General features: G+C 41.8%; 1 protein-coding gene across 1 annotated transcript; it reads left to right on the top strand.

Annotated features, from left to right (window-relative positions):
• The first annotated feature begins 280 nt into the window (after window positions 1-280).
• On the top strand, window positions 281-24,321 carry DDX58 (DExD/H-box helicase 58). Its single transcript, XM_027748102.2, has 18 exons — window positions 281-561; window positions 682-813; window positions 3,585-3,763; window positions 5,567-5,717; window positions 7,423-7,548; window positions 8,373-8,486; window positions 9,443-9,596; window positions 10,383-10,641; window positions 11,358-11,520; window positions 11,934-12,035; window positions 14,129-14,286; window positions 14,919-15,054; window positions 15,937-16,085; window positions 17,322-17,412; window positions 18,123-18,293; window positions 19,813-19,964; window positions 21,796-21,945; window positions 23,514-24,321. The coding sequence occupies exons 1-18, from the start codon at window positions 456-458 to the stop codon at window positions 23,808-23,810; spliced, it is 2,790 nt and encodes a 929-aa protein (XP_027603903.1). The 5' UTR covers window positions 281-455; the 3' UTR covers window positions 23,811-24,321.
• The last annotated feature ends 475 nt before the right edge of the window (window positions 24,322-24,796 follow it).

Below are 24,796 nucleotides of genomic sequence, written 5' to 3'. Positions count from 1 at the left end.
TGGTCACAGGCTTTCCAACCACGTGCATGGTCGTTGTTTTTTTTTTTTTTTTTTGGGGGGGGGTTTTGCTGGGTTGTTTTTTGGTTTTAGTTTTTTGGGGGTTTTTTGGGTTTTTTTGTCGTTGTTGTTGTTGTTGTTGGGTTTTTTGGTGTGTTTTTCTTTTTTTTTTTTTTTTTGTTGGTTGGTTGTTTTGGGGGGGGGGTGTTGTTGTTGTTGTGTTTTTTGGTTTTGCTTTTGCGTAGGGCAGACGCAAGCGCAAAGCAGCGTTTCCCTCCTGTGCCACTTTCTGTTTCTGTTCTCCAGCTGGCTTGAAGTTTCTTTTCCCCGTCGCTCCCAGCTTGGGGGCGGCTTCCACTCGCTCCCTACCGGCTCTCGCCGTGCTCTCCCAGGGCTGGGACGGGGACTGGGATCGGGACCAAGAGCGGGGCCGCCGCCGGTGCGCAGCCGGCCTCACCATGACGGCGGAGGAGAAGAGAAACCTGCGGTGCTACAGGCGGTACATCGAGAGGATCCTGAACCCCGTCTACATCCTCAGCAACATGACGGACTGGATGTCGGACGGTGAGAGCCGGCAGTGCCCGCCGCCCCCAGCCCCGCGGGTGGGAGGTCCCCGCTCCCCGCCGCCTCCCTCCAACCCTTTCCCCCATCCCTCACTCTCTGCCTGTGTTGGGCTCTTGCTAGAGATGAAGGAGAGAGTGCGAAAGGAGGAGGAGAAGGGGGTGACGGCGGCCGCCGCGCTGTTCCTGGATACCGTGCTGCTGCTGGAGGCGGAAGGCTGGCTGCGGGGCTTTCTGGACGCCCTTGTTGCAGCAGGTCGGTTTCCACTCGCGGGGTGGTTTTGTCCGCTTCTCCCAGCCCTGCCAGAGCCGCAGGTGCCGCCCGCGCTCAGCCGGGAGCTGGGCAGAGCAGCCCAGCGCACCCGGGATGTGCAGAGTCACCACGCTGGCCATGGGCTTCTGCTGTAGGGTATTGCCACACCAGGTGAGATGCAGTAGGAAAAGGCAGGTTGACGGAGGCTGGAAATAAAACTGTTGGAAGGTGTGGGGAGGCGCCCGTGTGTGAAGGAGCTGGATTTGCCAGCTTTCCTCTGTGCATGTATATTCTGTCATAGATTCTTGTTGGTGATATATTAGATATCTTGAACCCCAAAATCTCATGCCATAAGCTGCTTCTGTTTTAATTTCCTCACTGTTAACTATTAATAGTTATAGGATCTCAGTGAACAAATATTACAAAATTTCTTATCATTTGGACTTCCCAGTCTTCCAGTCTTTTATCATTTGGACTTCCAGTCTTCCCTTAAAGCAAATAGTAGGTCCAGAGCAACTTTTTACCAGCCTGTGATAGTCCTCATTTCTGAATTGCAAAAAATTCTTCCTTGAACGTGCTGATAGTGTTCAGTTTGGTGTACATTCAGCAGGAAACTGAAAAAGTTAATTTGCCGATTTCAAGTACTATCCCAAGTACTTATTAATTGGGCTTGTTATAGGTAAATAAACCAAATCAAACTATAGCAGCAGAATTTATTATAAGATTTATATAAAGTGCAGATAAGCAAATCAGCGCGCTGGGTGGCCTGGAGAGACCCCTGCTCCCCACTGGCCCACAAGCCCAATAAAAACAAACAGTAACTTTTATACTTTTTCAACTCCCCTCCCATAGTCACTTATTAGCTCTTGATTAGGCTTGAGTTCGCGGGCTTTGTTCTGGTTGGTTCTGTTGTAGGCCTATTTTAATTGCCAGGGACTTTCCATTCAATAGTTTTAATTAGCCCAATGTCCTTGGAGCTGAATATGGGAATGGTATCCAGATGATCCAGATGTTCTCCTTGGCTCTTCTTTATCATTTTCATCCTTGACCTTCTGATCCTTGTTCTCTTCTTTTCTAATGAGTACACTTAAACAATATTTTTAGAAAAACAGGATATTGTATACGTGCTCAGTAAAGCAAAATACTTTATCTTTGCCAACTTGGGAACTGCCAGTTGCAGGACAGTCAACTTATAATAGTAACACAGCAGTTAACTATTCCACAGCTTACAACTCCCCAGTCCCAACAAAGCATTAGCTATAATATACAGAAAGTACAATATATATATTTTGACGAGTAAATTTTACCATTGCTTACTTATTACAGGCTCGAGGCTAGAATTTGGGATTAATCTTATTTTTGGCAGATGCAGCGGTAGGCAATAACTAGTCTAAAGACACAGTGGTAAGTGTATAGAATCATAGAATCATAGAATCGATTGGGTTGGAAAAGACCTCCGAGATCATCGAGTCCAACCCTTGGTCCAAATCCAGTCCATTTACTAGATCATGGCACTCAGTGCCACGTCCCATCTGCGTTTAAAAATCTCCAGGGATGGTGAATCCACCACCTCTCTGGGCAGCCCATTCCAATGCCTGATTGCTCTCTCTGTAAAGAATTTTCTCCTGATATCCAACTTAAATTTCCCCTGGCGGAGCTTAAGCCCGTGCCCCCTTGTCCTATTGCTGAGTGCCTGAGAGAAGAGACCAACCCCCACCTGGCTAGAACTTCCCTTCAGGTAGTTATAGACAGTGATGAGGTCACCTCTGAGCCTCCTCTTCTCCAGGCTAAACAACCCCAGCTCCCTCAGCCTCTCCCCATAGGACTTATGCTCCAGTCCCTTCACCAGCCTCGTTGCTCTTCTCTGGACCCGCTCCAGCACCTCAATATCCTTTCTGAACTGAGGGGCCCAGAACTGAACACAATACTCAAGGTGTGGCCTCACCAACGCAGAGTACAGGGGAAGGATCACTTCCCTGCTCCTGCTGGCCACGCTATTTTTGATACAGGACAAGACCCCATTGGCCTTCTTGGCCACCTGGGCACACATCATTCTCCTGCTCCTCCAAAAGAAAATAAGGAGTTAGGCAAATTCCTTCTGTGTGCCCACAAGTTCCTCTGGGACCCAGATCTGCTTTTTTCCACCCCTCAAGCAAATCATACAAGTCCTTAAAATATGCATCTCTGCCATTATCTTTTCCAGGACAGCTATTTGATGACTGTCTAGGCTGCAGGTGTCTGCAGTGCTGTCTGTTAAGGACTGACTTGAATCTAATACAGCAGGGATTTTTGAAGAAGGGGGAAGCCAAGGACAGGACTAAAAGATAAAGGGCTGGTAAATAAAAGGGGACTAAAGCAGCTTGTGATTCTGAATAGTATCCTGTGCTGTGGGAAATCCTCTGAAAGAATATAATGGACTGCAAGGATCCAAGGATTGTATGATCAAAAGACAGGGGTGGTTATGGTTGCTTGAGTGATGTGACCTGTAACATTCTGTAGCTCTTTTTCCTATTTGCAAGCGTTACTGTTCCTTTAGCATAGGGTTTTTTTCATGCTAGACATACAAAGAAACTTATATTCCCTTTTTCCAAGGGAAAATAGTCACTTATTAAATAAAAATTGTTTGTGGTTCACCTAGATTTTCATCATTTATTGGGCAAAATAATTTTAATTTCTCCAGTGTGGCTGAGAAAGCAGGGTTTTTTTCAGCTTGTTCCTACCTATTCTAGCTGGAGATTGAATTCATAGTAACAATTTGTCTCTTTTTCTGAAAGGTTACACTGGACTGGCAGAAGCAATAGAAAACTGGGACTTCAGCAAACTGGAAAAACTGGAACTGCACAGACAGCTGTTGAAGCGGATAGAAGCAACAATGCTAGAAATTGACCCAGTAGCACTCATGCCTTACATAAACACATGCCTGATAGAGAGGGAGTGTGATGAGATCCTGCAGGTATGGTAAAGTCCTGGTATTTGCTTATTTTTGCTGCAGAGAAGTGCTGGCTGCCTCACCTGTGGGATGAATTGGTGCCTGTGTGACGGCTGGCTGGGCAAGGAGGATGGCTGGCTACAGTCCCCTGGGGAAGGACTTTCTTTCCTCTCCTTAGAGGAGGCCTTGCTGTGTGGCTGCAGCATCCCACAGCAGTGCTGTTTGCACTTCTCATTCTTCACCCCTCTGGCTTGGTGGACAAGGAGGCATGCAAAAGGATGGCAGGCAGGGAAGCAGGATTGGGTGGCTTTGGCATTGACAGTGCTCAGCCGTGTATCTTTGTGGAATCCAGTCTCACGTGAAGAGATCTCAGGGGCTCTGCAAGGTGCCACATCGCAGGGGAATGGGTGCCTTACTATGCCTTTGAAATAGGCCCCTTTCTGGAGCATTCACACTCCATTAACGCTCCTAAAAATACAGATCAAAGTAGACAAAGTGGCATTTATGTGTTGCCTACGTTGATTCTTTCTTGTCATGGGATTTGACATATTCTATTACCTTAACTGTAGCAACTACTAGAAACTTTGTGTAGCTCTTTGGGTTTTGTCAGCACTCAAAGGTAGGGTGAAATGGAACTTCTGGTCTGAAGTCGTTAGCTAAATGCTGTGTCACAGAATTTGATAGCGTTTTCATTGCCTTTGGATGTGAAGCTGCCATACTGCTACTCAGTTCTAACTCAGTGCTGTTATCAATGACTGATAATGAGTGATGTTACCAATGATTTACTGGTTAATAATAAGTACCAATGCCCTCTGAAGGAGTGTGTAAGGTGTTCTCACTTCTGACGACTCCCGAGAAGGTTGGTTTGCAACTTTTTTATTTTTAAAGTGCTGTTTCTCTATGGAGGTACATAACGTTTGGAAAGCTATGGCATCTGACCAAACGTCAGGTCTGCCATAAATTTTGTAGCTTTGTCTTTCCCTCTTCTGGAATGGAATCATAGAATCATAGAATCAGCTGGGTTGGAAGGGACCTCCAAGATCATCAAGTCCAACCCTTGATCCAACACCGCTGTGGTTACCAGACCATGGCACTAAGTGCCACATCCACTCTCATCTTAAAAACCTCCAGGGACGGAGAGTCCACCACTTCCCTGGGCAGCCCATTCCAATGCCTGATTACCCTCTCTGTAAAGAGTTTCTTCCTAATATCTAACCTAAACCTCCCCTGGCACAGTTTAAGACCATGCCCTCTTGTCTTGCTGATAGCTACCTGGGAGAAGAGACCAACCCCCACCTGGCTACCACCTTCTTTCAGGGAGTTGTAGACAGTGAGGAGGTCTCCCCTGAGCCTCCTTTTCTCCAGGCTGAACAACCCCAGCTCCCTCAGCCTCTCCTCATAGGACTTGTACTTGAGTCCCTTCACCAGCCTCCTTGCTCTTCTGTGGACCTGCTCCAGCCCCTCAATGTCCTTCCTGAACTGGGGGGCCCAGTTCAGTCTCAGAAGTTTATGGCAGATACAGCTTATTACAAGGACCTTTCCAGATGAAAATTCACCGATTATCTCAGTAATGTTTCAGAGCTTGTGAATATTTGAGCAAATAGCCTACCTATTGATGTAGTCCAGGTAAGTTTAGTATACAGCTAGGCTGGCAGAATTGAACCAGCAGTAGGTAAATGACTGAATTTTATTGGAAAAGCTTTTATTCAGTGAGAAGGAAATGCAGTTTTCAACTGAACATCAAACGTAACAAATCAACTACCAAGCAAAGAACAGTGCTTTTGATCGCTCAGAACCTACAGCAATTTCTGTTTGTGGTGCGTGCAGATTTGTGAATACAGAAGCAAAGCAGCGGGGATAACTAAACTCATTGAATGTCTCTGTCGCTCGGATAAGGAAAACTGGCCGAAAAGTCTTCAGCTGGCATTGGATATGGCAGGGTATTACAATGCAAGTGAACTGTGGAATTTAAGAGAAGGTAAATTTTGAATTGTTTTTATGATGCTCTTTTCCTGTTCTTGTACCAGACAGATGAATTTTTTTTCAGAAGAATAAGACCAATTTAAAAGGATACCGGTATTATCCTATGAACAGTCAGAAATTAGTTTTCTGAGTATTTTTCCTCCCATATGATTAGGAATAATGCCTTTTTTTGGTTGTCAGAATCAGACAGCACAGGGTCTGAAGACATAAAACTAGCAAAACAGTTATTTTCTTCCTTCTCTTCTTCTATATTTCCCCCTTTGCCATCTTTTTGGTTGCTTGAGTTGCAATAGATGCAATATTTTCTGATAAAATTTGATTAGTAATTTGATAGTCTAGAGTGATACACTTCTATGATCTACAGAGCAGATCATACAATTTTTTCTTTGACAAATTGATAAGCAGCCCTTACCAAGTGACTATGTCCATATTTTGTAAAAGTGCAGAATTGCCTGTCATAAGATTTTGCTTTTGTCATTGAATTTACCTTTCCCTACTTGAAAAATACTGATAAGAATAGCCTGCAGCACAGGAGAGTTTAGAGCAGAATACATTATTTTGCCACAAAATAAATTATTTTAGATAAATTGGACTGTATTTCTTCATAACTGTATTTGCTGTCTCCCAAACTCTAAGTGTTTGTTTAAATTGTTTTAAATTATTAATTAATTAATTGATTGACTGGGACAAGCTATATTTAAGTGATTTCTTAAGCAATATTTCTAATTTTTAAATCTTTTTATTGCTGTAGTCAAAGGGTGTAATTTCTTATCTGGAGATTTGATTATTGTATATGTATAAAGTTATATATGTACTTAATAGATTTCTAAATAATTTTACTTGTAAAATAACAGATAAGAACAATACCTATATGTATATAGATATTATTTTATGTAGCTGGTGGCTATAGATATTATTTGGTTGACAGTTATATTTTATAAGTTAAAGATATCACTGTCTTTTGGGGAAGCTTCCTGTAACGTCCAGCTTAAAAAAGCCAAAGTCAGCCTGTTGAAGAAACATTGTCTATACTGGAAGCATTCTCCTGGTAGCAGTTAAGAAGCGTTGCTAGTAGAAGCTAACTGCAGATATTGTGTACTTTCTGGAGCTGGACTGGGGTGCAAATGTGCTTGTTCTCCCTCTCCAAAAGCAGCACTATCGTGATCATGCGTTTTGCTTGCAAAGAAACTCTTCATGCAAAGCCCAGGGGTGGTTCTTTGAGAAGGTAATAATTATGAGGTCAAATAAAATTTTAGCATTTTTGTAATCTCCTTCAATTATAGTGTAAGAGAAAGAATGGAGATAGTCTTACCATTCCTGGGTCCTTTCAGAAAGTGGGGAGAAAGGGAGAACAGAGCTTTGAATTTACAAAGCTGCTTTGAACTCCAAAGTATTTTTCATGCTTGTGGTTAATGTCCATGTTACACAGTGTTGTCTTGTCGGTAAACACAGAGGATATCACTTTCCTCCCAAACTATTATCTCCTTTGATTTTTAATGGATAACTACACGTTCACCAAATATGTGGTTCTTTTAAACCCAAGATTCTCAGTGCTATCAATATTCCTTGAAAGGGAGCCTGGATGCAGCATCATTTTATGTAGTCTTTCTATGCCAGGAACCAACTCCATCACAACAAATACAACATTTTAAAATCAAAAGGATCAACAATATGCTTTTTTTCCCCCCCTGATTATACAGATAATGGCAAAGATGTTGATGGTGAAATGACAGGTGCCTCTGAGAATTGCTTTGAAACCACGATAACATTTGCTGAAGAAGCAGAATGTGATAATAATCTCAGTGAAAATCTTTCTTCGGGTTCAGGTAAGACTTAAGAATTAAAAACAGTTTGTGGTTGGTATTCTCCATTTCGTTAGACTCCTGAAGGACACAGATGTGGTGTGCCACAAAGGAAGGTACTGAGGAACTAGTACGAATCTCTGACTTGAGTTAGCTGTCTTCTGTTTTAATGCTTAAAGGATCTCATGCTGGGCATTGCAAATGTTAGGGGTTGCCTCTCATTTATCACATTTCTAGTGAGAAGTTCTTCTGTCAGCTCATTATCAAAAAGGTCTCCAAACACCAGACTGCTGTCGCTGCACCTCTTCTCTGATATAACTACTTCACACATGATGAGGTATTAACCGATTTAAAGAGCTGAATGTGGCTGCAAAGGATCTGTGCAGTGGCTGTCATATGGCAAATTTTGCTCCACCAGTGGTTTCTAGTTCCTGTTCCAGAAGTGCAAACCCTCTGAAAAGACCACAATTTAAGAGAGTAATAACTTCAAAAGTCTGTAGAGCAGAAGGCTGGAAGGAATACTGTGCATACATTTGGGGAAAAATAATCCCTTGTGGGTTTTTCCTGAGTTGAAAAAAAGGACAAGATTAAGTGAGAGTTGTCAGCCAAGACCTTTAAATTAGTTCATTTTAGGAAGCACAGTTGAGAGGTAACAAAAGCATGCCATCAAACCTACACAAAATTCATGTTTGGTGCATCTGTCCTGTTAAAAGACTGTCAGAGAATGTTCTGGATGGACTGCAAGGGCTCTTCTACCTCTGTCATTTTATACAGCAGCTGTATGGGGCACAGTATATTTTACACATTTCTGTTGTAACACTCTTCACAAAAACATGGTTCTTTCCTAGGAATGGTCCATCAGTCTTCATCTGTTTATGAACCAAAGAAGGCTCGAACCTACCAGATTGAACTTGCACAGCCTGCTATCAATGGGAAAAACACACTGATATGTGCCCCTACAGGTAGGAAAATAGACATTTCTTAGAAAGATTCTCTTAGTGTAGATAGCTATGAAGGACAGGGAAGGGTAAGGGGTTGAGTCAAACTTTTTCAGCTATTTATATTTAAAAGCAGTCTTGTTTGCAGTAGATCCATATCTAACCTGAAATCAATAGCCATGGGCAGCACAGAGACTGAGCAAGACAGGTATTCCTCTTGGCACTTCAGTGCCTGTATTCAGATTTCCATGTTCTGACTTCCACTTTCTCAGTCTCCGGTGTGGATTTTTGAGGTAAAATCAGTCACTGATCTTTGCAGACATTTAAGAAATTTGACTTGCAAGTTGAAGGAAAAATAGGACGAGTTAGCCTGAGGCTCCCCTGTTTTCTCTACTGCAATGCCTACAACATCAAGACAGCACAGAAATTTTGCAGTAGCTCAGGGCTGAGCTAAGAAGATTGAAGTTAGCAGGCAAAGAGAAATCAATCACCTTTCTTTGCACCCATGTTTTCCATGTTGCTAGCCTACTTTTCCCCTAAGCCCTGGAGAGACAGGGACAAAGAAGAACTCTGGATGGCCTGCACAGTGAGCCTGAGTGCCAAAGGAAAAGAAGTGTGTGAGGAGCAAGACTGCATGGGGAAGGAAGGAAGCTGAAAGTGCCCAGTGTCCATACCATAGTCTGGTTTGATGTAAGAGCAAAACTAGATTCAGTGATTTTGAAGAACTCAAATACAACTGCAAATGGGTATTAATTTCCCTCTGCTTAGTGGTCCTTACTGACTGAGACTGTGAGAGAGAAAGAGACAATTACTCACCTGAATAAGCAGCAAGCATGTGTTCAAAAAAAAAGAGAGTCTGGAAGTGTAACAGCCCCCTTGTCAACTCCACTTTGTTACAGGGCATCTGGATGAGACAAGCTACTGCTTACAAATGCACCCTTTCATATTAGTGCTTTACCTTTCATGGTTTTTGTTTAAAGGATCTGGAAAAACTTTTGTGGCGCTTCTGATTTGTGAACACCATTTGCAAAACGTGCCCTCTGGAAAAAAGCCAAAAGTTGTCTTTCTCGCAACCAAAGTGCCAGTGTATGAACAACAGAAAAATGTATTCAGACAGCATTTTGAAAGAAGTGGGTAAGTGCAATTCTACCTGATGTCTTCCTCCACAGAAAATAAACTTCCCTTTAGGGAAGTCTGCTATGGCAGACTTTGCTTGGAGACTCTGAAGTCTGCTTTTGAAAAGTTTAAGCACTGGTTGTTGCACATCTATGGAAATGGCTGAAGTATCTGTGCTTATCTCTGGTAAAGGGTGAAGTGTATTCTGTCGTGAGATTCCTTTCATCCCTGCTTCCAAAGATGAGGCAGTTCTAGGCAGCAGCAGTGAGATTCCTCTTGTCATTCTCAGAGTCTTTCTTTTCCAAATGGAAGGAACCAAACTGCTTTGATTTTTCAACCTCTAGTCAGAAAATGAAAGTCCATCTTTCAGATGGGACTGAAAATTGCTTAGAGGGGCATTGACAACCTATAGCTTCTGACTTTGAAGGACCTGATTACTGAACATCAACATATATCTCCTTATAGCTTATAAGAAAAGGAGACTGCTGAACAGAAAACAGTCCTGTGATGCCAGACCTATACAGAAAAGGGATGTTACATGAGAACTAACAGATGCACCTTAAATATACAAATTCATCACTCTTCAAATCTAATATATTTCAGTTAATGGTAGTTGAAATCCAGTTGCTTACCCTCAGCAGTTTCCTATCTCAGCTTCTGTGGTCAAACTGCCTGCTCTCCAACTATTTGACATTTAGAACTTAGTAACTACCTTTCAGGCTTGCTAAAAAGTCCATTCTTCTAGCTTTTTTTGCCCTGCAAGATACCTTTTTTCATACCCTGTTTTTTGCATCTTCTTCCCAGATACTCTGTTCAAGGAATATGTGGTGAAACAGTTGCAAATGTCTCGGTAGAACACGTTATACAGGACAGTGACATCATTGTGCTCACGCCCCAGATTCTTGTGAATAGCATCGAGACTGGGATCCTTAGCTCTCTCTCCATCTTCACTCTGATGATATTTGATGAGTGTCACAACACCACAGGCAACCACCCTTACAATGTGTTAATGACCAGATACCTGGAACAAAAATTTAACTCCTCTGCAAACCAACTGCCTCAGGTAAGGCCCGTGCTGTCAGATGGGGTGGAAACATGAAAGAAAAGTATTTTGCAATGCAGTCAGCAAAGCCTGAAGTCTTTCTTGCCTTTTGTGCTGATCCAGTTCAAACTTCCATTTAACAATGGCTGCAAATTGGAACAGTAGCATCTGGAACACTTCTTCATTCCTGGACACCTCCAGGCTTTTTTCCCATGTTACATCTTCTCTGCAGCTGCCAAGGACTGTTCAAGCATGACAGGGACTGGAGTATGTGAGAGCAAACAGGAAAGCTGAACCGGAAAAAAACATGTAATTTAGTAATCTTCTTGTCACCTCTCCATTGCTGTCTTCTGTGACAATAAAATGGAGCCACTGCCTCTCCTGGCAGGAGGATTTCATCCATCTGAGAAGACATCTCTTAATGGATGCAAAGGATGGTTCTGGGGGTGGGTTTGCTGTTTCTCTGTGTGATAAGCACTGACAAATACAGTTGGTTATGGGTACAAGTGGCTGGATAATTTATTTTAAGTTTAAATACTTTGAGTGCCTTGGAGAAGGCACAAGTGCAGACAAGATTTCGCTCACAAGGTTTCATGCTTGCCTCTTGTTTACTTCTGTTGTTTGTTTATTATCTTGTATTTGAAGATGGTGGCAATTTGGTGACTGGTAATAGTGTCTCCTTTTTTTATTCCATTTGTGACAAAAGAGCAACCACTGCTATTCATGTATGTGCTCAGATTGTAGGTTTAACTGCTTCTGTTGGAGTTGGTAATGCCAAGAACATCAAGGAAACTATAGAGCACATATGTACCCTCTGCTCCTACCTTGACATACAGGCCATATCCACTGTCAGAGAGAACAAAGAGGATCTGCAGAGATTCAGAAACAAGCCAGAATCACGTAAGCACACTTCGGTTTTATTTTCCTGTGAGATGCGAAGCACCATGATGAAGGCAGCTATCCAATTCCCCCTTTTTTAGATTAAGGTAAAAGCTTAAGACTAAGCTGGAGCTTTGCTTTCTGCTAGCTTGAAAAGAGTTTGGGCTTGCATTTCATTGTTTCCCTGCAGAAAGGCAGTGCTCACTGGGCACATTTTCTCTTTGCTGTAATCCACATTCTCTGTTTTTATTCCAGTTCTGCCAGTGAAGGCTGGGGGCAGTTTCTTTCTGTGCAACTACAATACTCACTAACAGTAAACCTGATTGTGATTGCATAGAGCACCATAGAGAGCATACTTCTAGACAAGAATTTGTTCTGTGCTGCAGAAAATGTTTTACTTACTTAGGCCACTGACTTCTATATCTTGTCTCTAGATGTCAGATGGGTTAAAATGCGAGCTCAGAATCACTTTGCAGACATTATCTCAGGTCTGATGTCTGAAACAGAGGCGATGATGAGGAAGATTTACTCATCAGGTAATTTACTCAGAGGGTAAGATTCTGTAATATGCCTGTACTGCAATTCAGTATTTGATTATATCAGTGTGAATCCTATAGCTGCTAGAACAGTCACTCCTTTTCCACTTTCTTTCTACTTAATTTTTAACTTGCCTTTAACCAATATTTCCTAAATAAGAGATTACAGATAGGACAGTCAATTATTTTCCTGTTATATATGACTAGTTCGACAATCAGAAATCTTTTTGCCCGAATTTCAACCTGTGTTTCATGAGCTAAGAATGGTGTGCTATTGACACTGTCAAATCCTTCTGAATTAAAGAATCTGAAGTAAAGGGGCTTGCATTCAAAATGCAATAGGCTGGATTTCTTTGATGAGAGGTATCTGTATGTTCTTATTTAAATATTTCTGCAACTCCTTCATACCTAAGTCTGTCTCTGTTAGGAAAACAAGAGGGGTCACAGTTATGGCGCTACTTTGGATGTTGTAATTTCTTCCTTATAGCAAAAGTTTATTTTCACACTTGCTGCTCTGACATTTCTTGTATTTTTTTTGACCTTTGAGTTGCACTCAAGAGTTATTTCTAGGGGTGCCCTGTCCACCTATTCTGGTCAGCATTCCCTCCTCTTTATGCCTCTGGGTTACCCCTACTCCCACTGTTTACCAGATCTCCATTATTTTCTACTGAAAAGCATCTGAGGTAGTTTTCTAGAGTAGGATCTGTGGAACATGAACAACACCAGAGAGAGGATATGGCCACCCAAAAAACTAAACAATTGTCAGTAGGATCCCAGCTTCAGGAGCTATAGTGCAAAGAGGAAAATGCATGACTGTGAGAAGATCATTAAGTCTCGTGATCTTGACACCTAATTCTGCAGTCCTTCAGAAATAAACTGGTCTTTTCTGCTTTTGCAGAATTCTCAAATGGTATCCAGTACATGGCTATTATAAAAAATTTGAGCTGAAGGGGTACAAAGTAGAGACCCATGGATGGCTATGCTCAGAATCAGTCTTGGTCTCTCCTGCTCTGAATTAAAGGATGTTGTCTGTGCTTAGACTGGCTTTAGCACACTGACTACAGTGCCTTAAGCCTGTTTACCTCAGATTTCCTCCCCTGCCCTCCACTCCACTTTCCAGGTATTTGAGGGTGAACTATATTCTGGTGTAGGAAGAGAAAATTAAAAACTTCACCCAACAAAAAACCCTTCCACTCAACCAAAAAAAACACAAACAAAACAACCATCCCAAGAAACCCCATCAAATAACAAATACAGTGAGAATTTCAAAGTTCACTTTAAGTTAAGCAAACACTTCTGAAGCTTATTTCTGCATCACAGTTCCTCTTGTATGAGTGCCATTGGCTTTTCCCTCTGTGGACCCTCTGATTACTGAAGTCTGTGAAGCACTCAGGCAGAGTATGTAGGCAACAAACAGTTACTGCCTAATTCTGCCTCAAGCACAGGCCCTTGGATAATATGCTTGTGGACTTTTTGACAATGAATACTTAACTGTTGAGTAGCTGGTAATTCAAGGAGCAATGCACATGCAGGTTTTTGAATACCATAGGCTTCTTATAGGATGTGAGCTCTAATTTTGTTGCCAAAGTCTCTGCAGATGTGTATATGTACACAGATCCTCAGTTGAATTGTACTGGATTAATTTTAGCCTAACATCTGGGTGTATGCTGAAACACAGGAAGTGTAGAAGACACAGACTCTTCACAGATGGTTCTCAGAGGCATGATAAGAGGCAGTGGGCACAAACAGAAATACTTAAACATCAGGAAGAACTTTTCTCCTGTAAGGTGGTCAAACACTGGAACAGGTTGCCCAAAGGAGTTGAAGTCTCTGTCCTTGGAAGAACTCCAAGTCCATTTGGACATGATCTGGAGGGACCAGCTCTAGGTGATCTGCTTTAAGTAGAAGGTTGAACTAAAGGTCTCCACAGATGCCTTCCAGACTCAGTGGTTCCATGATTGTATCGTGACAGTGTTCTTCTGCATAGGCTTTTCAGAGCCAACATTAATGGGAAGTGTGTTATCCTCTAGCTAAAGGTTATTACTTACTAGTCAAGATGAACAAATGGGTTTTTTTTCCTTCTCCTTTACTAGATACTATCTCCCAAATCAACAAGAATGATTTTGGAACACAGAAATATGAACAGTGGATAGTTCTCACTCAGAAGAAATGCAGACTGTTGCAGCTGGCAGATAAGGAGAAGGAGAGCAACATTTGTAGAGACCTTTTCATTTGTACCGAACACTTGCGGGTAAGTGTGTATCTTCTTTCCCTCCACACAGAGGTGGAGTCATTCTATTCCTTCTGATACACCTAGAAGCAGGGGTTGAACCTGATTGCTTTATTTAGAATCATAGAATATGCTGAGGTGGAAGGGACCCATCAGGACCATTGAGTCCTGCACAGGACACCCCAAGAGTCACACTATGTGCCTGAGAGCCCAAACTCTTCTTGAATTCAGACAGGTTTGGTGCTGTGACCACTTCCCTGGGGAGCCTGTTCCAGTGCTCAACCACCCTCTGGGTGAAAAACCCTTTCCTGATATCCAAAGTAAACCTCCCTTGATTCAGTTTCATGCCATTTCCTCCAGACCTGTCACTGGTCACCAGAGCAAAGAGATCAGTCCCTGCCCCTTTGCTTCCCCTTGTGAGGATGTTGAAGACTGAAACAATTAGACATAGGCTAAAGCATAGCATGGAAGACTTGTGTCTTAATATACTCACTAAGAACAGATTAATGCAGAAGAGACTTTGTAGTGCTTGTGTTGTCATGGAAGTGGAAGAACATCACAGGTTTGTAGTACTTAATCTAGGTAAATAAAATCTGTGTTCATCCTGTCCCATGAAAAATGAGGCTTAAATGTGTATGTCTCTTTCTGAGCAGAAATTCAACGATGCTCTCATTATCAGTGAAGATGCACGCATCGAAGATGCTTTAGCCTACCTAAATGAATTTTTCACAAATGTGAAAAATGGACCATATACAGAGTTAGAGAAGCAACTGACGGACAAATTTCAAGGTATTTCCCACAGTACCTGTGACAATTGCAGGGGAGAAGAGAGTTTATGCTAGGATGGTCCAGGTGTTTTCTTCAGAGTGAGTGCAGTTGTTTTTCCTGAAATGGCACTTTTCAGAAGATCTAGTGTCTGTGTGGGTGCAAATGTAGTGTTAGAGTAGGTGGGGGGGGACGACTTATTTTCTGGGACTGCAAGCCTCTGGTGCAAGAGCTAAGAAAACAGTAGTCATTGTAGCTGGATGCTGTAGTAGGTTCTTAAATGCCTGACCTGGAGATAAGGCAGCAGTATCCTTCCAGGTGGGCCCCACAAGTACGGCAATACTCTATGATCTATGGATGCTGGCATCATTAGATAAGCCAACATACAATGATCAATGCACTGCCTGGCCTCCTGTCCAATGCTCCTGGATAAATCCCAGGCTTCTGGGTGGAAGCAGGGGGCCCTTGTACCCTTCTGATTGAAAGTTAGAGGTGGCACTGTTCTCCACCTTCTGATTTAGTTAGCAGTGGGCTATATTCCAGCCTGTGTTCTGGTGTGTTGCAGTGTTGATTGCAGTTTTAAATCACTGGGCTGTCTGCCTTTGTGTGTCCATTTTTTCCTAAGGAGAAATAACAGTGCTCTGTGCAAGAACTGATTTTGTTTTGTTGCTGTGTTTTGATGCACAGTATATCACAGAAGTTCTCCTGTCAGTTTGCTACAAAATGTGAGAAATTCATAATTTTGTTTTTCCTGGGGGTTTTGTTGCATTTAACCAACAGCTTTCTCTGCTAAAAAATGAAGCTAAAGAGAATATGTGTGGTATTTGAAAGTAGGTTTGTGTGGGAGTTCTGCTTTATGAATTAAAGGAGCTAAATTATTCAAGACACCTCTTTTTTTTCTTTCAGAGAAAGAACCAGAACTGACTGCCCTTTCAAAAGATGAATCAAATGAGAATCCCAAGCTGGAAGAGCTTGCTTCCATCCTGGACGAAGCATACCGCTATAACCCACAAACTCGCACTATTCTCTTTGCCAAGACAAGAGCCTTAGTAGCTGTAAGAATTCCATTTTAAAGCTCCTAAAGTGGGAAGTGGGAAAACATAATGCCTCATCTGTTACCCTTCCCATTCTGATCTGAAATAGAAAAATATGCATATATTTGATCTTCCTAAATTTATCTTTTTTTTTTTTTCTGAAAACTATGGCGCAGGGGTGGTGTCTTTCATCACATCTTACTACATGTCACAGTTGATTGTTAAGCCACCAGATTTTTACTTTAGGTCTAAAGTCAGTTTTAACAGGATGTGTTACAAGAGTTTTGGCTTTAATGTGGCAGTGCTATAAATCAGCAGCTCTACTCTATTGCTGATGGCACGTCAGGAGGTATTTATACATTTCCCAGAGGATTTGTATGGGCGTAAAGGAGGTTTGTGTCCTAGCACCTGTTTTTGATCAAGAAAAAGGAAAGACTTTGTAGAGCAGATGTTCTCTGGACTCTTCTTATCACTGATCTGTTTCATACTTGGCTAGGATCAAGGATGTAGGCTGGATGACCTTTTTTCTCCCTTCCAATGCCTTGTTCCCAGAAAATGTTCATGCTTGAAGTAAATGTGCTGCTAATCAGTAGCTCCAGTAGCTTTAAAACATTTACTGCAAGGTATTATTAGTCTCTGGCTACTGTCAACAGATTTATCAGCTGAGAGACACAACCACCTGTTTTATCCTCGGGTATAGACATGCTGGACAAATTGCAAACCAGAAGAATATTAAAGGCAGGGTAAAGTCCAAGCTAACAATACCAAGCAGCTGCTGGCAGCTTTTCAATTCAGATTTAAAAGCCTACCATGGCTTGGCGGAATTTTGTTCTTCTGTAAGAGCAGTTTGGAGGTGCTACTTTCACTTCGTAGTGAGAAAGTCCAGTTTGTGAATAGCAGCTCCTTTCCTCTGATCCCAGAGGTGTAGCAGTCAGTGATCTGTTGTTTATAAGAGAAAAAGGGACACTTTTCAGCAAGGAAAGGCTTATTGCCCTCTAGCCAGCCTTTAAGTTGCAGGAGTAGGAAAAGTGGAAATCAGTTGTGGCATGGTTCAATCTGGCATCACAGCTGTGACCCTTCCTTTCTCACCTATTATAAATATTCCCTCCTGATACACAAGTTCCACCTTCTTTTCTGCTTTTAGTTCTTCTTTTGGAAGTATTAATTTTCTAGGCAAGCATAGGCAAGCTCTACCTGTCTATCTCAAACTAGCATTTAACCTGGACAGAGGATCTAACTCCCTGATTTGCTTTACAGGCTTTGAAGAAGTGGATGGAAGCAAACCCTCTACTTAGCCACATAAAGCCAGATGCGTTGATGGGTCAGGGAAGAAAAGAACATAAAACAGGTACACAGATTTGCACTGAGATATAACATAGGTTAAACCTATGGAGGCTATGCTGCTAAAATGGTTCTGCTTTTCCTGTGTTCATCTTCTGTGCTCTTAAACAGAGGAAGGTCATGCAAGTTTGCACTTGTGTTCTTCACATCTAGAAGACCTTTAACCAATCCTAAGTAGACCCTTGCCTTTTCTGTCCAGAATCTTTAGTTAAAGTAACACTGTCAGTGGCCCTTTTCTGCAAGATTCTTTAGCTAGTTCAAAAGCAGTTTAGAAACTTCACTATCATGGCTTCTTGTGATTAATTCTAGTGTTTTCCCTGTTCCTTTTATAGATCCCTCTCTTATTTTGTGTTTGGTAGAACAAAGACATTTTAAGGTAAACAGAAGTTACAACCAAAATGCTTTATCTACAGCTTAAGTCAAGAGTTAGCTTGGGTTTTAACTAAGCTGTATGGGTCTCTCCAATAAAGATCAGCTGGGTGTTTTGTCTGAAATGGTGTTTCCCAGGATGACAATTCCTGTGACACAACAACAGCAATCCCTGCTCAGTGGGTATAATACATACCCAGCTGCATATGCAAACTTAAAGTAGTTTTCCAGTTCAAGAGGACATACTAATTTCTAATCACTTAAAGAAGAGCAAATGCAGGCATCTTGCTCTTCAAGATAGGAACTCTTCAGTGCTTTTTTTCCTGCCATTGTTCTTTGTTACTGTAGGTATGACCCTGCCAATGCAGAAGGGTGTGCTGGATGCCTTCAAAACCGACAAAGACAGCAGACTGCTAATTGCTACATCCGTTGCTGATGAAGGCATTGATATTTCTGAGTGCAACCTTGTTGTGCTCTATGAATACTTCGGTAATGTCACCAAAATGATCCAAGTCAGAGGTATGGAATGTTAGAGCTATTACTGTAGAAACATGTTTGGGCCTAGAAATGGACATGAAGTGCTACTGAGTGGCACACTGGAAATACTGTAGTAATATGTGCATGTCTTGCTGTTGTTCTTCTGTGCCCCAGAGCAAAGTCAGATGAATGATGGGACATGACAAATTTGTTCGCGGAGCCGCATCCTTGATGTCGTGTGACTTTTCTTTTGCCAGGCAAATTAGCCATACTGCACTAGGTTATTGAACTGTTGAGGACTGATACCTCAAGTAGATAATTTTACAAGTAAGCAGAACTATGGCTGGAAGAGCTGTAGTCAGAAATAGTGCAAATCATTCTGTGACAAAGGACTGCTGTAATGGAGTTTAATGTATTGCCTTGGCTTCTGAAGGCCTTCCCCTGCCCACTTACTAACCCAGCTCCTCCGGGGTACCTGAGCCCTTCACATGTGCAGACCTCTTAAATTTAAGACCAAAAAAAGGCAAAAAAAAAGGCAATATCTTGGCTTGTCCAAAGACGTATGTCAAGAATTTGGTCTTGAATTTTGGTGATTTTACAGTACGGCCAGCGGAGGGGAATGAAGAGCCACATTAAATACTCGTTTCTGCTTAACATTCCTAAACAGCATAAAACTGCCTAGTCATTCAAGGGTGGATCTGAAATATTTTATCCTATCACCCAAGTAGTTAACATTGTGACTTGACAAGAAGTGATCTCCATTGTACTCGGTCTTCTGTTTTCAGGGTTTGTGTCCTGTGATTTTCTTATCTTTGTCTTATAAGGAAATAATTGGCCCAGAATTCACCTGTATGGGTGAAAGGATAGTGTTTATTCATAAAAAGCCATAGAGTCCAAAGAAAATGGGTTATGTCAGTTTTAAACCACATACAAACATGATTTTTGTGGAACTGGAGCTCGAGAGGAAATGTGAACACTTTTTATAAGTGAAATACTTCTAAACTGCTATAAGATCCCTATAGTTCTTAGTTTGCCTGTGTATCAGCAACAAAAACCAGGCAGGCAGCAGTCAGCTGGCAGAGATGGCACTTGCTTTGTTGTCTCTTTTCTTGTCAGCACTGTATATCCAGTTTCTCAGGTTTTTGTGATATACAGGTTTGGGGTTTTTTTAATAGACACCAATTAGCAAGGCAGAAAACTAATAAGTAAGACTGAGATGAACTTCTTCCCTTTATATTTTTATTTTACACCACAAGAAGAAAGCAAGATGCTATACAATAATTGAATTTTAAAGCATGCCTGAATCTAGCTGAGGGAGGCCACAGAAGCAGGCACTACAATACTGGCTGGGGGATATCCATAAGGATACCTGGAATGAGACATCTTGTTCTGGTTTGTTATTGAAGAAGAAAGAGCTGAGAGAATGTTTTTTAGAAGTAGCATTACCTGAATCTGAACACTGGAAACAAAAGCAGCCACGCAAAAGGCTCTTATGGCAGAGCTGCCACATTTGCAAATGTTGTTAGGAGTAACTAAAGAGAAAAAATGTGTTGCTGTATAGGTCGTGGAAGGGCAAAAGACAGCAAGTGCGTCCTTGTGACAAGCAAAGTGGAAGTGGTTGAGAATGAAAAACAGAACCGTTATAAGGAAGAAATGATGAATGCAGCTATTGAAAACCTGCAGAACTGGGATGAAACAACATTTGCAAGAAAGGTTTGTGATCTGTGCTGTTTTCATACTCAAATCTCACAGGCATTACCTATTGAGCCTTCACCTGTCTAGGGCCAAGTAATAACCTGAGGAAAGTGTTCATTTTATTTGATTTCAGACAAAGGCTAGATCAGCAGAGAAGGCACAGTGTATACTGCTCGCTTGCAGAATGTCAGCTGTAGTGTAACTGCAAAAAACTTACAAGTTGAGGTAGAATTTATGACCTGTTGCTTATGAACAGAGAAGGACCTGTGGGTGATGTGACAGTTGGAGGCTGTCTTGGGCACGTGTACAAGGATGCTGTGTTGTTACGCAGCCAAAAGTCAGAAGGGCCAAAGCCCAACTAGAACTTCATATGGCTACTGCTGTAAAAGACAATAAAATGTTACTGTAAATACATTAACAACAAAAGGAGGACTAAGGAGAATCCCCATCCATTACTAGATGTGGGGGGAAGCATAGTGACAAAGGATGAAGAAGAGACTGAGTTACTTAATGCCTTGTTTGCCTCAGTAAGACCAGATGTTTTGGGGATATCCAGCCACTTGAGCTGGAAGACAGAGATATGGAGCAGAACGAAGTGCCCATAATCCAAAGGGAACTGGTTAACGACCTGCTACACCACTTAGACTCACACGAGTTTGAGATGTGATGGGATCCACCCACGGGGTACTGAGGGAGCTGGCAGAGGAGCTCAGAGAGGCACTTTCCATCATTTATCACCAGTCCGGGCTAACCAGGGAGGCCTCAGGTGACTGGAGGTTGGCCAGTGTGACCACCCATCTACACAAAGGACCAGAAGGAGAGTCCAGGGAACTACAGGCCTGTCAGCCTGACCTTGGTGCCAGGGAATGTCATGGAACAGATCATCTTGAGTACCATCACCTGTTATGTACAGGACAACCAGGGGATCAGGTCCAGACAGGATAGGTTTAGGAAAGACAGGTCAAGCTTGACCAGCTTGATCTTCTTCTAGGACAGGGTGACCTGCTTGGTAGATGAGAGAAAGGGTGTGGTTGGTGTCTGCCTGAACTTTGGTAAAGCCTTTGACACCATTTCCCACAGCATTCTCCTGGAGAAGCTGTCTGCTCATGGCTTGGGCGGGTGCACTGTTCATTTGATAAAAAAATGGCTGGATGACTGGACCCAGAGGATGGGGGTGAATGGAGTTAAATACAACTGGTGGCCAGTACCAATGTTGTTCCCAGGGCTCAGGGAAGACCAGAATAAGCCAGTGGCAGCCACTCCAAATAAAAAGGCTTTATATACAGTTCTGCCATATTCCCTTGGACGTACAGATTTCAGAGACTGAGCTGTGCCCTCTGGCCTTGGTGAAATTTCTTCTCCCACCTCCAAGGGTTGGTATGGCTGCTTCTTCTCAGAGGATTCTGTTTCTGCATTTGGTTCCCAGCTCCAGTGGTTGTTTCTTCTTTCTCTACCTGCAGTTTCTGTGGTCTCATGCTTGCTTTCCAAACCACGAGCTTCCCAGAGCAGCAGCACTACCTGTGCTGCAGGGAGTTTCACATGACTTAGTCTTCACACAGACTTAAGAGCCTTACAAGCAGAGAGGTCATAAGGGGCTAGAGGGGAAGGAGGAAGAGACAGCATAAATGCTGTCCATCACATAGTCTTATTCTAGTCCTACATTCTAAACCTGGCAAATAATACCATGTTCTTTCTTTGGTATGAGTTGCTAGAACAAGGCATGTTTTATTTTGTTTTGTTTGCTTTAATTAATAGGTTCCTAGATGTTACATATCCTGAGTCATGTTCAAGCTGACATTGGAGCTTCTCTTAATTTCATAATGATTTTGATTTTTATTTATTAATAAAGATACGTGACCTGCAAGTGAAGGAAAAGGTATTACGAGATTGCAGGAAGAAAGAAACTATAAAACATGAAGTAGTGGAAGGGAAAAAAAATCTTCTGTGTGGAAAATGCAAAGCCTATGCCTGCTGTACAGATGACATCAGAATTATAAAGGTATGGAAACACATCCATGAACATCAGGGAAGTCAGCATTATTGAACCAACAGCATTGGTAATCAGTGTGGAAGTTTGCTATGTTGTGCAAACTGGACCAGAAAAGAAATTCTGAGTAAATCAGTAAACCACAGGAAGAGGTGTGACTTCGATATATTAGTTAATGATGTCTAAGGTGTGCAAATATATATGGCAAGAATCACTTCAGTTTTCCTATGCCCCTTTGAAACTGACGAATTACCCACACAAGGTACTGAGATCAGCTCACTGTTTAACTCCTTGGCTTCTGGGCCAGTTTTCAGTTTTGAAAAGCAAGGTAAACCCTGGTTTCACAAGAGGAACCCTTTAATTCTTCTGCATTATTTTGTTTTCCATTCTTTAGGTAATTCACATTGCTTCTATGTATCTTACAGAGACATTCTGATTGTACTTTTTCTGAACATCAAGATGTTTTCTGTAGACCAAAGAAGGCAATACTCTCTACAATGGAAAGTGATGATCATGGAAGAGAGGCTTTTCTGGGCACTTTGAGCCTCTATAGTTCTGCAATTTGTTCTCTTGAAGCTGCTTCTATTTGTCCTGCTCTTAAAAGTGCAGTTGTGATGTGATAAGAGGCTTCAGGCCACAGCTGAGCATTACAGAGTGTTTGCCTTCAGCCACTTCCCTTATTCATCAAGAAAATATTTTTGTTTTTACCAGCTGTTTTTGGAATGTAGAGGAGTTCACTACTCCTCTGCACAGGCAAGATGCATGAGCAAGAAGTTGGGAATAGCTCAGCTTTGTGAAAACCTGGTTACATTTCTTTGGCAACTCTCAAGGGGTATCTAAAGCACCTCTGACTTTCACTTCATTTTATGCTGCTGGTTTATCACCTATCTGGTGATCAATCACCAGATTGATCCAAGAGCTCAGAAGACTCCTCAGTAAGAGTTTTTGCTTAGTACTCTGCAAATAACCCCTCAAACCATTTTAAATAATGCCTACAAACTGAGTTCTGTCATAGTTCAGCCTATATATTTTATGGAAGATGCATTTTCAGGAGGATCTAGCATTTTCGGACTCCAGCACAAATTATAAATATGCTTTCAAGTACGGTTTTTAATTTCTGCAGTCTTTGATTATATATGTTATAAGTATCAACTGTAGCTCCTTCATCTTGTTAGGGCTGTTTTTTCTACCACTCCAAAGTAATTGCATCACCCCTCATGGAAAGCAGGAGTCTCTCAAAGTTGTCCATTGTCTGAATAACTCTCTTAGTTTTATGCACAAGGCATAAAACCATGCAAGCATGGTTTCCTAAAAAGCTTAGTAATTTCAAATATATATAAGCTGGTGACTGGTTATACAAAGCAATTGTTTTTGGTTTTGATAAGCCTAGGCCTGGGCCCTGGTATTCAATGGATTGGGGGAAAAAAGAGCAATGAGCAAAAGGGGCTGGAAGGTGAGCCTCCTGCATGACAGGAATCACCTCAACAGGGAAAACATACTTGAGAAGGGAAGAGGAACATCAGGAAAAAATGAGGAATGTTGTTTCTACTACTAAGTACTTCTGCCATGTGTTGTTTCAGGACTCTCATCACACTGTCCTAGGAGATGCATTCAAGGAGCGTTATATAATGAAGCCTCACCAGAAACCACGTCCATTTGATGTTTTTGAGAAAAAAAGCAAGATGCATTGCCAAAAAACTAATTGCCAGCATGACTGGGGGATCACAGTGAAGTACAAGACATTTGATAATCTACCAATCATCAAAATCAGAAGCTTTGTAGTAGAGGACATTGAAACTGGGACACAGATGGATTTTCAGAAATGGAAAAATATTAATTCTTCTTTGAAGAATTTTGATGAAGAAACATCCAGCTGAACTCCTCATTTTAATGGATATATCACCCTACTGCACTCAGCTGAAATACTGGATGATCATTTTTCATGTATAAAAGACTTTGTTCTTTATGCTGATATGCTGGGCCCCTTGTCCACGTCTGGCTGGACTATAAAATGCTAGTATGGCCACTAAAAAAAATTTGCTATATAATGAAATATTTCACTAGAAGTTTCATGAGAAGGATAATGTGCCTAAGTATCTAGATCTGAATTCTTGTGGCTATGAAGAAGCTGGTCTGAAAAAAAATAAGATCAAGATGAACGACTAACATGAAACATCTAACTTTAGGTGACAGGCCACAACTTCAAGAATTTTTGTGTGAAACAGCATCTTCTTTGTTACTGCTATTGGCTGGATTACACCTCCATGCAGACAATATGGCTTACATGTACAAATACTTTAGGCACTATTCTAGCTACTTTTAAAAAAATTACTTTTAATGTTATTTTTATGTATATATTCCTTCTCTCTAAAAAATACAAGGACTCCCTGAAACAACATCTCAGCCTTGGCCATATTGATCAACATAACTGGTCTACTCTGGCCTCCAATCGGGAGGTCTGGAGACACACCATCTATAACGCTGCTGATGCCTTTGAGAACACACGCAGGATCACCCCTGAGGAGAAAAGACAATGCAGAAAGAATCGTGCCTTGCAGAATATACCACCTAAGGAGCCTTTCTGCTGTGCCTTTTGCAATCGGACATGTCTATCTCGTATTGGCCTCATTAGCCACCAGTGTGTTTGTAACAAATGTGGGTAGAGCCCTCCCCAAATCTTCGATCGTGAAGACCAGCCATGAATTCCTTCTCTCTAGTCAGATTCCAGACCTTTCTGGGAAAAATGGAAATTGCTACAGTTATGAAACATTGTTATATTTGTACCCTTTAAGTCACCTGCTGATTCTACACATGTTCAATGAGGTTAATATTCAGTATTTCTGGAACCAGGAAGAAAGACATT

The sequence above is a fragment of the Pipra filicauda genome, unplaced genomic scaffold (genome assembly GCF_003945595.2).
Source record: "Pipra filicauda isolate LSUMZ 115617 unplaced genomic scaffold, ASM394559v2 scaffold11_size5308982_pilon, whole genome shotgun sequence".
NCBI classification, from domain to species: Eukaryota; Metazoa; Chordata; class Aves; order Passeriformes; family Pipridae; genus Pipra; species Pipra filicauda.
Note: the sequence above shows the minus strand (reverse complement) of the source record. Positions and strands in the feature narration are given on the sequence as shown.

Coding starts and splice junctions, on each gene's coding strand:
- DDX58 (XM_027748102.2), top strand. CDS start 456: ATGACGGCGGAGGAGAAGAGAAACCTGCGGTGCTACAGGCGGTACATC. Junction 10,642..11,357: donor CTGCAAACCAACTGCCTCAG/GTAAGGCCCGTG, acceptor GTATGTGCTCAG/ATTGTAGGTTTAACTGCTTC. Junction 19,965..21,795: donor AAACAACATTTGCAAGAAAG/GTTTGTGATCTG, acceptor TTATTAATAAAG/ATACGTGACCTGCAAGTGAA.